At 40.0% G+C, this 15,902-nt stretch overlaps 1 protein-coding gene across 1 annotated transcript in view; it reads right to left on the bottom strand.

Moving 5' to 3' along the window:
* Positions 1-11,862, bottom strand: part of setd1ba (SET domain containing 1B, histone lysine methyltransferase a) — a 165,972-nt gene extending 154,110 nt beyond the window's left edge. The window contains exons 1-6 of the mRNA XM_070887813.1: positions 11,746-11,862; positions 11,430-11,584; positions 11,109-11,207; positions 10,638-10,908; positions 10,014-10,135; positions 846-2,057 (exon numbers count right to left, since the gene is read on the bottom strand). Coding sequence (XP_070743914.1) covers positions 846-2,057; positions 10,014-10,135; positions 10,638-10,908; positions 11,109-11,207; positions 11,430-11,584; positions 11,746-11,818 — 1,932 coding nt within the window. The 5' untranslated portion in view covers positions 11,819-11,862. The remainder of the gene's footprint in view (positions 1-845; positions 2,058-10,013; positions 10,136-10,637; positions 10,909-11,108; positions 11,208-11,429; positions 11,585-11,745) is intronic.
* Positions 11,863-15,902: the final 4,040 nt, after the last annotated feature.

A 15,902-nucleotide genomic window follows, 5' to 3' on the forward strand; every position in this document is an offset into this window, starting at 1 on the left:
ATGCAGTGAGTTATAATCCAGAATGCACTATCTGAATGGGTGGTAGAAGCTGATTCAATAGTAACTTTCAAAAAGGAATTGGAACAGGAAAAAAAAATTGTATGGCTATGGGGAAAGAACAGGGGAGTAGAACTAATTGGATTGCTCTTTCAAAGAGCTGGCACAGGCACAATGGACCGAATGGCCGCCTTCTGTGCCATTAAATTCTATGATAATTCTATGAGTATATTAGGCCCTGCAAAGGAAGCTATATGCTGATAATTATAAAATTGAACTAGTTTCACTGCTATAATTGTACTCCTCAGTGTATTCAAAAAGTGGTCATTAATAATACCAACACTTTACAAATATACAAGTCTATTATATTGGTCTGATTATTGGCATCATGTGCCCATTATGTGTTTTTCTCATCTCTTAGCCTCAGGTTTAACAGCAGCAATTCAATGAAACTTCAGGACAATATTGCCACACACTGGGCTCATTAAAAAGCAATGCCAGAGTTTGCTGTATGATTCTGACTTATATAGTTTGACCAGGAATTCTAACTGAGTTGTAACTAAATAATTATAAGTCCTTTTCCTCTTGGCTACAGCCATTTTGAATAGAAAATATGTTAGAAAAATAACATAAAATAAAATCCATGATAATAGAAAGCATGGCTACTATAAAATCTTCGGATTAGCACATGAATTGACAAAGTCCACAATTAGGATTAAATCCTAGCACCATTTTTCTGTAAAAAAGTAATTTCGGGAATCTTGTAGGAGAGGATGTTGCCTTTGTTCAGCTATATAGTGGTTCTAAAATACAATATATACTTTAGATATTGAAGTAATTTTACTTACTTCTTCCAGTGCATCGGGAGTAGGTGGAGGTTCAGCAGCTTCTTTGTTTGCTTCACAGCTCTCTGCTTTAGCTGCAGGAGTCCTACCATCTGAAGATGTGGAAAATCTGCTCAACTGACTGGACTGATCAACAGGCGTCATACTGGCCTCTGATGCCGACCTTGAGCTTTGATTCTGTTGAACAGTTTCAAAAATAGGATCCTCATCATCTGAATCTGGCAGAGGCGTTGGACTAACATCTTCTAGGCCTGTGCTAGAAGGACGAGAGGATGGAGTAGGACCTCGCTGAAGCAACTGAGTATTTGACCCAGAAAGTGGTAAAGGAGAAAGCTGGGAGGAAGAAGAGGATATGGGACTGTGCTCCATTTTAATGTCAACATCAGATTCTTGGTCGAAGAAAGGAAGTTTTGTCCGTTGCTCCTTCAAAAGCATCTCAATACGAGAATCTAAACTGTTTGGTTGTGTTGAGCTACTAGGTGTTTCAGATGTTAGGGTTTCAGGTGTCGCAGCCCTTTCAGGAGATTTGCTGAAGGAAGCAGGTGTTTGATCATTTGAAATGTTACTCCCCAAAGGAACTGGATCTTCTGCCTTCTCCTTTACAGGCACGATGTCCAAATTGGCATTGTTATGCCCAAAGGTTTCAGATGGTGGCACAGGTCTTCTGTAATCGTGGTCTCTGGATGTCTGACCATGTTGTTGATCCAGAGTACGGGAATACAGTGGTTGGGCAGAATGCACATTTTGGTACGGAGAAAAGGCTGACTGGTAGTTTGTCCCAGACTGGCTTACTGAAGGGTTATGCGAATATGATCCACCCTCTGAGCGAGCTGACTTGTAAGTGTTAACTGGTGGCTCAGGGCCTCTGTAGGATCCCGTGGTATGCGAGTAATGGTGTCCTAACCTCCTGAAGGATTCTTGGTAATTAGATTCAGGTCTTCGGGATTTGTACCCAGACTCTTGTGAGTAAGAATAAGCTGGTGTACTCTGTCGACTGGAATAGCTGGAATCCTGCGAGTAGGGGGTTCCCAACCGTGGTGTATGTGGTGTGCCTTGGGACGACTGCGGTGTATACTGGCTGTATGAATTTGGTGTATCCTGGCGACAACTGGAATAAGCAGTATCGTGGGAAAATGGGGTACTACTATTTGGGGTTACAGACGGTCCCATGGGAAGGTAATTTTCACCAGTTCGAAGTTTCTGGGGATCATTAACCTATGGCAATGGTGGGAGGAAGAAAAGGAAAATATTTTAGCCAAAAGGAAAATCTATACAAACAAAGATAGGTCATAAACATTTAATTTTTTGCAACAACATCTAGTACAGTTTTCTCAACAGCGAATTCACACCACATTATACCAGAACAGAAATAAAGTTGATTAAATCAACTAATCTTTCATCAAAGAGGGGGAAAAAACTTAAATTACAAGTATTTATTTATAACCTCCCCCAAATTCAATTTGTAATTCGGATTGTGGCTGTGAAATTAGCTCCATCAGTTAATTAGCTTTATTACCAGAGGTGACTGGTTCCCAGGCTTTGGCTACTGCCACTCCACAGGTGGCCCTTAGAAAATGCACAGCTACTCATGTTGGCACATCTTCTGATCCCCTGTTCTTGTGGACGGAGTGCCCTGTTGTTATTCAGTGTGCACCTCAAATAGATAGGGATGGAACAAAGCAGATAGAACCAAATACCCATCCTTCCATTGCATAATATGGCAGCATACTCATGTGCTGCACCACTGCGACTGGCTTGAAATATGTATTTTCTCATCAGCTCCTTATCATTTTTGCCACATCTGCAGCAGACTGTCGCATGCACCTTGCTCAGGCCTACATCGTCACAGCATTGCTGCAAGTCAATGGGCTCAAATTTGGCCCACCCCTTTTGTCGGTGCACTCACCAGAGAGGCGCCGACTTTGTGGGCTGAAAATGGCGCCTAAAAAATTTCTCCCGACTCTGGCCGCTGTGTTGTCTCTCCCGGGGCTTGGCGCAGCGTGGCCAGTCGATTGGGGGGGAGCCGGCAGCTCTGCATATGCCCGTTGGAGTGTGCATGCATGCACAATAGCTCCTGCCCCCAGCCTCAGTGTGCATGCTGCAGCATGGGACCCAATGCGTCCTGCCCCATCTCGGGCCGAGTGGCCTGCCGCACAGGCCGGCCCGCTGCCTTCCCGGGCTAGGCGGCCACAAGAAGCAGGTTGGTGCGGGGCCCAAGCTGGGGCGATGGTGTGATAACTGTGTAGCCAGTAATTTTAATGAGCTTACTCAAAACTTTCCTTAACCCTATTGATGAAAATACTTTCCTAACCAAGTTAATAGAAAATACTTTCAAATACATCATAATCAATTCTTGAACATTAGATTTGGTGAAATAATTTTGCTTGAATTTTCAAAATATTTAAAAGCATAAAACAAACAGTAAATTTCCTGGCTACATGGTATAAAATATTTCTATGATGGTGGGTGAGCTTAGGCAGCTGGGAGAACATAAGAACATAAGAATTACGAGCAGAAGGTACTTCTATTTTTTATTTGGATATTTTGAAAAAATGATGCAAATATGTTTGGTCTCTTAACTTCTTTTATTTTTGCAGTTTAAGCTTCCATGAATGCTTCCGTTGTATAATAAATTAACTTTGCGAAGTTTGTCATATGATGTCCTGTATAGCTGTTTGATCCTATTCACATTCTTTAGTCAAGTCATTAAGTTCTGCTAGCCTCCGACGTACCTACCTGCACTGATTTCCTAACTCTCCGCAAGGGTTTTCTGTGCGGCCACAAGTGCGGCCCCCTTTTGAAAAAAAAACTAAACTAGAAAAATCCTAACTAACTCACTTACACTGGCGCAAATTGAATGTGCGAAATGGGGATTTTTAAGATACTCCAGAAAAATCAAGTTGCTCCAAAAAAAAGCAGAGCAACTCCTGGGCAATTTTGAGCCCAATAAGAAAGACATGGAAACATGCTGGCAGATTCCACCCTCTGTTCAGCAATCTTGGCTTCCCCACCCATCCCCAAATTAGTCTGACTGAGATTAGAAACTAATAATGCAGAAAATCACAAACACAAACCCATGTTTTACCACTGCCTATTGTCTGAAAGTATAGTTTTAACTATGTGTTTTCAAACAATATGCACATTCATTTTATATTAAAAAGAATCAACCGAAAAGTGTGCAATGTTGTCAGACCAACTTTTTAATGAAATAGTCAATAAATAAATTGGTCCAATAGAATTAAATTATTTTAAAGGGAAAATAATACAGTGGTGTGAAAAGATTTGCAGAAACCCAAACTTTAATTATTTATTTTTTCTTTATTTTCATATTTAAGCATAACTCGATCAAAAAGGATAATCACAGTTTTAAATAACTTTACATTTCTACAAATGTTAAATTGCATGTTTCTTGAAATTGAAACATGACTAATCAAGGTATTATTCAAATTCAAAAACTCCTCAGTTTTAAATTGTGTTACTGTACAGTATTGTCAAAAGATAGCTTTATTTAAAAAGAAAATGGCTGGAAACTGTACTATAAAATATTGCCTCACCTCCCTTTAGACAATCCTTCATAAAATGAATATTTCCATTAATAGATATTAAAGATCCAAACTTGTCAATGCATCTCATTACATTCACTAAATAATTAATCCAACTCCTATTAGCTGGCTTTTTTGGAGTCAGATTACCAATCTACCTCCTCAAAATTATTGAAGACATTTAATTCATAAATCTATTTAATAATAGAAATATGCGCTCAAAACCACCAATGCCAGAAAACTGCCCATTACAATTAAGCAAGAAATGAACTATTCTTTTACTACAAGTTCCTGAAAAGTAAGCTATTGACTTGCAGATTTAATTTATAGATTCCTAGTTCAGGTTTTTTTAAATCAGTCAGTCAGTCATTTTCCCCTCCACCTCCCCCACCCCATTTTCTCCCCTCTTTTGCTGACACTTGCTGGAGCTCAATTCCACTATCTCACCAAAGTGATGTTTCTTCAATGTGTGGGCCAATAGTGAGTATTGACAAACTATTTGATCCTGGGAGGCATCACAGCTCATCTTGATCCTATTCACACCCACATACTCATACTTTTCCAGTATAGGTCTCTGCAAAATCAGGAGTAGGAATGCTGGTTGTTTTTTTTCCCCTCCCTAGTCCAGGGATGCTGTGACCAATAATAGTTTCCCTACTATCTCCCCAGCAAAGACAGAATACCCTCCTACTCTACACCAACTGAGCCATTAGGGCCCTTTTATTAGTTAATGTAAAAGCAACTACAATACTAGAAACTCATACCGATTGTGAAGGCCAAATTATGGATTGCAATATAGAAATTTAAAATTATATTGTTGGGGGGGGCAGGAGGAGGGAGACTGCTTTACAAAGTTAGTGTTGATAAGTTATTTGTATTAAAAATAGATTCAATTCATACCTGGGAAGAGAACTCTCTCAAAGTTCCAATATCACCGTTGAAGGGCTACACTTTGATCAAGTTTCTCTTAAAGGCTGTTAAAATATTACACTATTCAATGGTTCATTGATGGTGCTCTTGTATATTAGCAGGCGTGCACAAAAATTCACGCTTAACTTATAGATTTTAAAACAACAAAACCCATATTATAAAAAGGAGGCACCCAATAGTTTGTTTGAACAATATCACACTGTGCAGACAGTGACAGGACATCAGTCTGCCCCTATGATTCACCATATGGTTAGTTAACAATCCTAACCATGCGGTTGTGGTGAGACATCACAGATTTCACCAAACAGGTTTCACCATAGAGAAGCAGAGAAAATAATTTATAGGCAAAACATTCTCAGAAACATCCCAGTGCACAGAACAAAGTAGCACTGGCAAAGCACGAGTGGTAAGCTACCTGCCTGGGGTTGTTGGGCAGCAGAGCATGATTATGTAAGGGGAATAAAACAAAACAAAAAAATTATTAGATTTTTAAAAATGAGGATATAGTGGCTGTAACTCTGTATTAGTTAAATACTATATAATTAAAGTACGTTTTGGCCACATAGCTTACTAATCTTGGCTTTAAAAAAAAATACAAAATTCACACTCACTGGAGTATTTTTTTCACTATCTGTGAAATACTGGCATTTAAAAAGAGACATTTTGTCTGCACAGGTAAAATACAGCTACATCTTAAGTGGCAGTGTGTGTGTGCGCATGCATTTATCCCCATTATTGCCATGAACAAGTATACTCTGAACATTAAGGATTTTTGTAAGCCACATTGTTACAAATAATGAACTCTGAGTTGGCATCAAGAACATACATTGGGCAGAAATTCCTGCCTCCCGGGTCCGTATGGAGTGTGTACAAACCCGGGAAGGCATCGCAAAAGCCGGTTTTCAGCACATAATGCGCATGTGCTGAAAACCGGCTTTTCCAATCTGTCAAACTGAAGCTTTACAGATCTACCGTATCTCGGCAGCCAGGACATTTGCATCGGCAAGATTGCGATATTTACCCATATCTTGGCCAGCAAATGTCCTGAAAACTCTTGCGCCTGATAAAAGCAGGCACATAGCCTACTTTTACAGGTGTTAAAGTTTTAAAACACACTTAAAACATAAAAAATAAAATTTAAAAAACACATTTTATTTTTTTTTAAATCCTGCCCACGACGTTAAATTTATTTTAAAGCATCATTAAAAAGTCTTTTTTTTTTTAAATAGGAAAAATATATATTTTTAATACATATTTAATATTAATTTAAATTAAAGTTATTTATGTAGTGTATTTTTCCTATATTTTATGAATGTTTTGTGTGTTTGGGGGGGGTTCTCGCTCATAATAATGGTAACTCCAACTTACGGAGTTCCCATTATTATGAATGAGAACATACTTTACCTTGATTGGCTGCCCTGTGACTGCAGCTCCAGCCCTGCAGACGTACTGACGTGCACGCGCTGCAATGCGCAGTCAGTGGAGGCCTCAGGACCGGGAACTTGCGTGGACACAGTAGCTTCAGGGAAGTGCACTTCTTTTAAGTTTGTTACCCATTCGCCCGCGGGAAGAAGCCGACCGGGATTTCTGGGCCAGTGTATCCATAAAGAGGAATTAAATGTGTTTGCATCAATAACCCTTAAAAGCAGCTTTTAACAGTAAAGCACACTAAGATTATAAACTTATATTCATATAGTTCCCTTTAAATGATTCATGAAATTGGAATAAAAGCTCCTCGATAGAATGAAACGTAATACACAAAGGTGACAAAATACATAATGTAATTGGCATAACTCACACGGACTGAATTTCTATGTATTTTATTCTGAAAACCTTGTCTTATGTTTTCAAATTTCATCCCCTTTTTTTTCTGCTTTCCTAAAAAGGCTAGCAGTCAGGCGGAGATAAAGTTCCATGAATCCCAGCAGCCCTCTGGTACCTTACCCACATGGCCATTCTCTGTGCATAAGCCAACACTGATTATTGGCAGCCTATTCAATCATGGAAAGCATCCTAACCAAGCCTACTCTTTTTGTCACCTGACATTCACATGCACACTTTCCAATAGGGGTCATTGGATAACAATCCAGGAGTGGCCAATTCCCCACTTCCTAACCCTGTGACGCTAAAGCTAATCATAGCACCCTCAGAGCCAATCTGACCGAGATCAGCAAACTCAACAATTAGGGTTCAAGCCTGGGACCTTTCTGGTTTGTATGTCTCAGTCACACCAGGTATGTATTTAAACCCATCATATATATATTTTTTTTTAAATAGAATATCCTGCACCAATGATTTGAATGTAACATCAATGTAATCTTGAATGGCTCACTAATTTCAGAAACGCTTCAAACTTTAAAAGTGGGATTATGATATTTTATATTGGGTGCTAAATAAATGTTTCTGCTTTATTGAGCTGTTTGTTAACTATACCAGGGTCGACTTTGTGGGGGGGGGTAAAGACTCCAAGTCAGAGTGGCCTTGAAGCTTTATTCACATATCCCACATCAAAACCTTAAATTGCCTATGCTTTGTTCATAGCTGTAACTGGTAATGAATTTTCTGAGAGGCACGTTTTACTATTCTTTAATTATATTCTATTTTCACAATAGAAAACCGGTGACATAATCCAATAGGAAGAGAAAGAGTTATTACCAGAGCTTACATCAAAAATAATGTATTCATTGAATGAAAACAAATGGTGACATTTCTGATAGGCAAGTTATAGGAGGAGTCAGTTTCTGAGATTCAGTATGCCTCTGTTCACTACACTGGAGAGTATCATTGCAAGATTTTATACCACTTATAACCACCTGCTTATTCTGAAGAGATTGAGTAACATCTATTCAATACCTCTGACATGGTCAACAACAGCTTCCTCAAACTACAATAAAGTTAATTCCTCTGGCAAGCAACACTTCAATGTAATTAAAAAGTAACCTAAATGTTACATTGGCAGACTGGTAGCCAATCGCATTGCCGGATTAACATACAGCACACCAAAGTGATGATGGGTGCCGCCCTGTCTCCTCGGATTTCCCCCACTGCGAGTTCTTATTAATTGGCTGCAACAGAAGAAAAAGTGACTCGAGGTCCCACACCTGGTCATTGGAGGTCCCTACATACAAACTTCCCCACACGGCGAAAAAAAAATATCGGACAGCGAATTAGCTCTGGCCACCTCTCTCACACATTTCCAAGCAGCTAGTTATAGAGTGGCACTGCAAGATTTCCTGACTTAACCTTATGTGCTGATGACAAATGTATCCCACAAGGTAGACCTAAAGACCAGGGACCTATATTAAAATGGCAGGGTGGGGGACAGAGTTTTAAAGTCAATTATTTTTAAATAAGTAAATACATTTTCCACTGAAGTCTAAACAAAATGCTGGTTGGAGCATAGTGCAGAAAATGGAGCAGACCCCAAATTATTCAAAACGAATTAGTTATAAAAAGATTGAAAAATATATGCTTTTCACCTGTTCCTTACTGTGCAAACATTATTTAATAGCTCTAATCAGGGTGGATCAGATTTATACAAATTTTAAGTTGGTGGTTTATGAAAAGCAAAAAATAAGTTTTCTACTGTTTATAAACTGGTCAGTAAAACAGCAACTAAACTGTAGAATATAACAGCGGCAGTTCTTTGATAGCAAGCGAAAAGCTCTATTATTTTCACTTATTATTCAGACATTTGACATGTCAAAACATGGGACTTTAAAAAGATTATATTTAGTTTTTTCCCTTTTGTTGCCTCATTCCCTGCAGCTTTCTGGCCTCAACATCCTTCTTTATTAGAGAGTGACCGTGAATCTCTGTGCAGAGTCACAGGACAACTTTATGGCATGGTAAAGATTGGGCTATGAAGCTCTCCACAACTCCCACTGTATCCAAACAGCTTTACAGGATGGCAAAGACTGGATAGTTGTCTCAATGCCATCCGTTTAATCAACTAGAGCACTCTGGATGTGCTCATGGCTCGATCAGTACTATTAAATAAGCACAGACAAGAGGTGCAATTTACCAAGCACTGTAGGTCCGCAAATGGCTTGTACTCAGAGATAGATCACTTTGCCACCACTTCAGCACTCAATGCAACAGCCTGACAAGAAATAGAAACCTTACCCCAAAAAGGTACAGGAGACTGTTGCTTAAAAATGTTTACATATGGTTTTATGTATTTAAGAATGTTACTTTTAATGTCTTATTTGAAATTGAATACCAAGAACCTGAAGGAGGATTATTGAAATGATCCCCATATTACAGATTTTGAATTGTTTCAGACCCACTTTATTTCCCAGATTGCAAGGTTCTTTTAAAATTTATGATGCAAACAGCAAGTCATATTCCGAGATCCTGCAACACCTAGCTTGCCTGTTGCTAAGCTGTCCCGCATTCAAGAAAGCCGCGCCAACTTCTGCTAAAACAGACTTTTAACAGCAAGCATCACTAAACTCGGCGTGTGCGGAGCTTCATATGATCCCACATTACAATCACCGGACCCAGCTCTAAATATTCATATTCTCGTTGGTAAAGGTAGTCGATATTTGAATTGACTCCCTGCCCTCCTGCACCCAGTCTAATTGCTCGCCATTCACCGGTGAACAAATACAAAGTGGGAGGGTCACAACACATTGCCTCGTTGCACCATGTCAAACGGGTGCTACAGTATCTTTAAATGTAATAAAACCGTCCTTACCTGTCCAAATTCACTGTTTATTACGGGAGAGGTGTCCAAAAAAGCATCAGAACCGACAGGGAGGGTCTGAGGGGTAAAGTGACCACTGACCAGCAGCTCGTAGTATCTCATCCGATGGTCACCTAGAGAATGGCAGAAGTCTGATCATTACGGAGCTTACAGTCAGAACCCAGTCTTAAATTACACTGGTCTTCACAGTAACTCGCCGATTGGATACAACCGCTACCCCTCAAGATGGAATCAACATATCGATCAGAATTTCACGTGACGGTTGTATTTATAAAAATCGCCGCGACTTTATAAACTTAATCTGAACGATACCAAATCCTAGCCGTTCGATTCTATAGCTTTCGGCCATTCATTAACGTATTAATGTCCAGCGGCGGGATTCTCAAAATACACAGGTTGGGAGGATTTTACAAATCACAGCAATCCCGGTGTCTGTTTCCTAGCAACATTAAACAACTTACATTTGTATGTACACGTGACTAGAAAACTACGTTAAAATGAGTCAATATTACATATTTACATTACAGTCCTCGATAATGAAGCGAGTGGCTTTAAATCCTCTTGGGATACACAGTCGGACTGAACCCAATCGATTAAAGAGTAACTTTATTGCACCTTTGGTATCGAGCTCCACATGGATGATGTTTCCCATTACGGAAGTGTTGTGGAGGTGCAGGACTGTATCCTTGGCGCCCTTCACCGTGGCGAACACCATTTTCGCGATTCCTAGATGCTTCTTGTTCTTGGGGTTGTAAAGTATCTCCACTTCTTCCACCTCGCCATACTTCTTGCACATGTCTAACAGAAACCCCTCTCGGATGTTGTCGTTCAGCTTTGCAAACGTTACCTGCTTGGGAGGTACGGGTCCTACATAATTCTCATCGATCTGTTGGCATCAGGAGTACATTCAAAAAAACTTACTTTCTATTTATAATCAAAGAGAGTTTATTTTAGACACTTTCATATTTATTTATTTATGTTTTGGAGTTACAAGGTAAAACGTTAAGAGTAACACATAGCTGTCAGGAAATGCTACTAAAGAGTTGGAGTGCAGAAGCTGTTCTGAATTCGCCCCCCGCCCCTTACCTTAAATTTTGGAACAGGCAAATCCAGTTCTTTGCTTTTGGTCCACATGCGTCCAAGTCGAGGGTCTCTGACGGTATCAACCGGTGGAACACCGGGATTCTGTAATGATAATCATTGGCATTATTTATTTTTTAAAGGTTTAAGAAAGTGCTGCGTAGTGGCGAATGTGTTACCGAGTAATTGGACTGTCAGTTTAAGAGCACCTGACAGGACAAACCACAGTGTAACTTTATTCGCTTGCAACATTGTAACAATGGCAGCATCCTGTGATAAACACAACAGACATGGAATTAATGGCTGCACCACCACAGTATCACTCACAGGGAGGCTAAAATGTTGGCCATCGTAGCGGTGGAGTTTGTGTTGTCCCTTCTTCAACGCTGGGTCAATAATCAACTTATAACTTCGCCAATGGTGACTTTTTTTCTCTGCTGAACTCCCTCCTGCGTGGCTGTGCTCCATCCCATTGATCAAATCTGCAAATGGTGAAACACAAGAAAGGTTTCAACACAAAGCTGACAAATGGCCCCAGTCCTGAAGATTTTTTTTGGTCTTCCACGAATACGTTGCACATTAAATGGGGAATCTAAGCTCGCTGGACCATTGGGAGAAAAGAGACGGGGAAAAACAATCTCACTTGAACTCTGTTTCTTGCCATGATCTTCGTGGTGCCTCGGTTTCTCTCCAGCTTTCAGTTCTTTGAAAGACATTGTCGTCGATTTCTGTAGGTTTTGGACCAAACGGCGTGATCTGGAAAACAATTACATTTCGCTGATTAGATTACATTGTACGGCTCCTGCCTCCTTTTTGCGAGCCAACACATATTGTGTGCTTCTGCACAGTGTACGTATCCCACAATCCACCCGCCGAGTCTGGCCAGACTAACTAGCCTTCCATTCTCTCCGCACATTCAACGTTTCAATTCTGCCCTCAAACACCACTGCTGGCGCCTCGGCCGGCCGGAATAACTCATAAAACCGGCACTGCTGCAATATTGCGAAAGTTCGAGCCCGTGAGTTTTTCGCCCCGTCCTCAATTTGTGCCGCTTAGGGTTCACTTACGGTAATTATGAATCAGGATTGGGAATCCATGTTACGTTTACGTAACGTAAAATTGGGTCTCCAAACAAGATGGGTATAGGTGGTTCAAGTTTGAGCACTCCAATTGAGCATTAACTTCCATTTCGCCATTGCCCTCGCTCCCAGCGGAGCGTTCCCCGATTGTTGTTTTTTACGCCTAGACCAAGTAATGGCTCGGAAATTTCGCCTGGTCTGTAAGACAATCGTTAACTTCCGAGTGGTTTGAATGGTTGGCCGATTTTGCTTGTTAAAGGTGGTTGGTAACGGGAGCCAATCAGAGAGGGGCTTGCATGAGGCTTGTGGTTTTGAAGCTGAAGTGAAAGATCCTTGAACAGAGGAGAGAGGCTCAGACTGGGCTTTGTGTGCGCGCTGCAGCAACAGTAAGGACGGCGCTCTCCTTTGTTACAAATGGAAAGATCTCTTCACAGTTTCAAAGCACAGTGGGTTTTTTTCCCCCCAAAAAAAGGAATCTAATTTAGATTCTGCAATTTTTGGCCACATTTGAAGAACTGATGACGAATTTGGATACACTATTTCGAAGTACTAAAGGCTGAAGATTATTTTTATTTTAAAATTTCTTTTTGGAATGCATCTTGGGGTCGAAACTAGGTCACGGCACACCCGCGCTGTCTGCAGTTACATTGATATGAAGTCTTTGTAAAGGAAAATGAAGCAAAATTGGATGTTTTTTTTAATGTGTTCTTTTATATAACTATTCTAAAAGCGGATTTAAAAATGGCAGAGGGGTCGTTAGATAGCAGTCTTTTTCAATTTGTAGATACATATTTGTGAATCTTAATTTTTAGGTTTGTTTTGCATTTTAGGAGATTAAACGCTAAAATCTCACGTAGATGATTTTTACTTTTCAGTATACAGTGTATGCCTTAAATCGTTAAGACTTCCAAATTTTACACAATGGATAAAGCTCTTTTTAATTTTACTGTAGCAGATAGGCGTTGTCCTTGACTGAAAATGTTAATAATCCCTGCCAGAATTGTTTCTTTTAATTAATGTATTTGATCCCTTTTGATTTAGTCGTTTTAGTACAGTGATTCTGTAACTGCAGATAATTGACAACCTATTAAAAAGCAATTTTCAATTTACTTATGTTTCAATTTTTTTTTACCCAATCTTTCCTAAATCTTATTTCAGTGATTACATAAATTCCACTTCAGAATGGAAAATCTTTAATATTCGGGTTCGAATCAGAAATATCTAGTTCTGTGGAGGGATCTGCAATAGGAAACCGCCAAACAAACTCCACATTTCAAAGAGTGACCTCTGCCTTGCTTAATCCTTTTTTTCAAAATTAAAATTTATTCTTTACCCAGGACTGTCGTTGCCATTTTAATACTTGTATGGCATGCAAGCTATTTCAGTATGCAGATGTATTTTTAGAAATATCTCTGAGGTTCGTCCCAAAATATATCTACGGCAGGTGGTGTGCCTGTAAACTGCCGTGTGTGACATTATTTTAAGCCTGGATTAAAACGAAGGTCTGTACCACTTTTATTATATAACCTGAACCCAGTGAAGTACCATGTTTGGAACATTTGCATTGTTGTGCATAGAAGAGGTTTTCATTAGTTTTAAAAATAATTTTGAAGCTTTTATATATTCCTAATCGCTTACAAACAGTACTATATTTTAATTCGTTTTATGTTCTTGGTTTGAGGCATTTCAATTGTGTTTTTTTTTCAAAGGCGGATGCACTTAATTCCCAGAAGTTTTGTTTACTTTTAGTTTACATGGTTGTTGGGAGCGTTCAAGAATCTAGACTACAAATGATTAATGTGGCTTTTTGTTTTAAAGTCCATGTAATACTGCAGTATATGCCCTCGTTCTTTAGTAATTTCGTAAAGATTAAAATCAGCTTTATTTTTTTTGGGGGGGTGGGAGAATAATGCTTTAAATTAACCGATTTTTAAGACCATCCTAATGCAAATGTTCCTTTTTTATTATTACCATTAGACCGAGAGCTACGCGTCATGACAATCTGATGCAACAAAATGATGATCAATATCCCTCCTATTTCTGTATATTTAGTGTTTATATTGTTCGGGCTGTGGGCGGTGAAAGCCTTTTGAAATAGTTTCGGATTACATGCGGCCCTGAGGCGAAGCCTGTTTTTTGTTCTGTAGAGAGTGCTGTACTGTACAAAGAAATGTATCCGCCGAAACAAAATGGAGCTGATGACTGGTGTCGTTGAGCCTTTAGAAAGAATACACATGTTGCTGGAAAATTCTGGTACTACCGTGTGATACTTGCTGCATGGGAAGAGTAGGCCGCGGTCACTGGACTGCGAGCAGTGAAATGTGTTTGTTTCAGAAAGGAAAAAAAAAAGTTTTCATCTGAGAGTAAATGCCAGTAAGCACTCTTCTTTCCTCCCCCCCCCCCCCCCCCCCCCAACCAAAAAAAAATTCACAGCCAGTGTTTTCAAAAACGACACCATTTGTACAGATTCTGTTTGTTCTGGGAGAGGTGAATATTTTTGATTAAACAGTTGTATCACAAGTCGGAGCAGCTGAATTTCACCATGTAAGGAGAATGAAATAAGGCCTTTGTTGCAGCGGTAGCCGCGTAAATCTGCCCGGGGAACCCCGAGTGTAATCGCTACAGCAATTGAATGGCACAGTAATTTCACTGCTCCGCCCCCAGCAACGCCATTCAAAGCTCATTACTGAGCCAACATTGTGTGGCCCAGTGCCCCAGAAGCTAAAGTACATCATGAAGAGCATTGTGTAATTGTCAAGTGGCTCTTGTCTGAGTAAATTCCAGGAGGGATTTGGGGAAGGAGTTTCCGAAGGCATTGGCTGAAATAGTGGTGACCAATGTGGGGGATTAATCTACTTCCTTGGGCTCTGGCACTTAGCGACTCTCCCACGACAGTCCCTGGTGTTCTGAACACTTCCTGTTGGATCTCATCAAAACAAAAAATTTTTGGGTGGGGTGGGTGTTTTTCAATCCTTGTATCGCCCCCCCCTCCCTCCCTTCTTGCAATAACTCGTATCAAGAAACCGCCCAGAAACGCTGGCAGCTCTCCTTCATGCAGTTATTCATGTGAGATTAGACAGTGAGTGTTGATGAGTTAGTTGAGACTAATTACTTCCTCAGCAAATGTCTACATGTCGTCTTCTGCTCAAGAAACTGAATAGTAATCAAAAGTAGTAGTTGTTTCTTTTGATTTTTCTTCTCTTGCTGCAGCCACTGCTCGAGATTGGTAGGATAATCCTGAACAACATTTGGCGGGAGCCAGGTAGTCAATTTCCTGCTCCCTGTGTTTTTGAAAAAGTTCCAGGTCCCGCTTTGTATTTTTATATCCCCTCAAAAGTGCTGCTCCTCTGGAGGAAGCAAAGGTAAGAAACTGAAAATAACACAGAAAAGTGAGGGTGGAGAGAGCGAGAAACGAAAGAGCATGAACGTGGAGTGTGAGAAACAGAAGTGTGTATGCATATGTTTGAGAGACCGAGAGAGAAAGGAGTGAAGGAGGAAACCATTTTTATGCAGACTTAACACTACCAGTATCTGTAGTTAGAGGGGCTTGACAGGCTCCAAAATGGTTTGAGCACCAATTATATAGTTGTGTTCAAATTTATTATCGATGGTGACAATTAGCTTGACCCAGTCTTTATTGAAGACCTGTGGGCACAACATTGTGTGGATATGGAATGCATGTAAGTGGATCTCCCACCATTGTGTTGATACTTGATGTTTT

The sequence above is a fragment of the Pristiophorus japonicus genome, chromosome 8, assembly GCF_044704955.1.
Source record: "Pristiophorus japonicus isolate sPriJap1 chromosome 8, sPriJap1.hap1, whole genome shotgun sequence".
Lineage (NCBI taxonomy): Eukaryota > Metazoa > Chordata > Chondrichthyes > Pristiophoridae > Pristiophorus > Pristiophorus japonicus.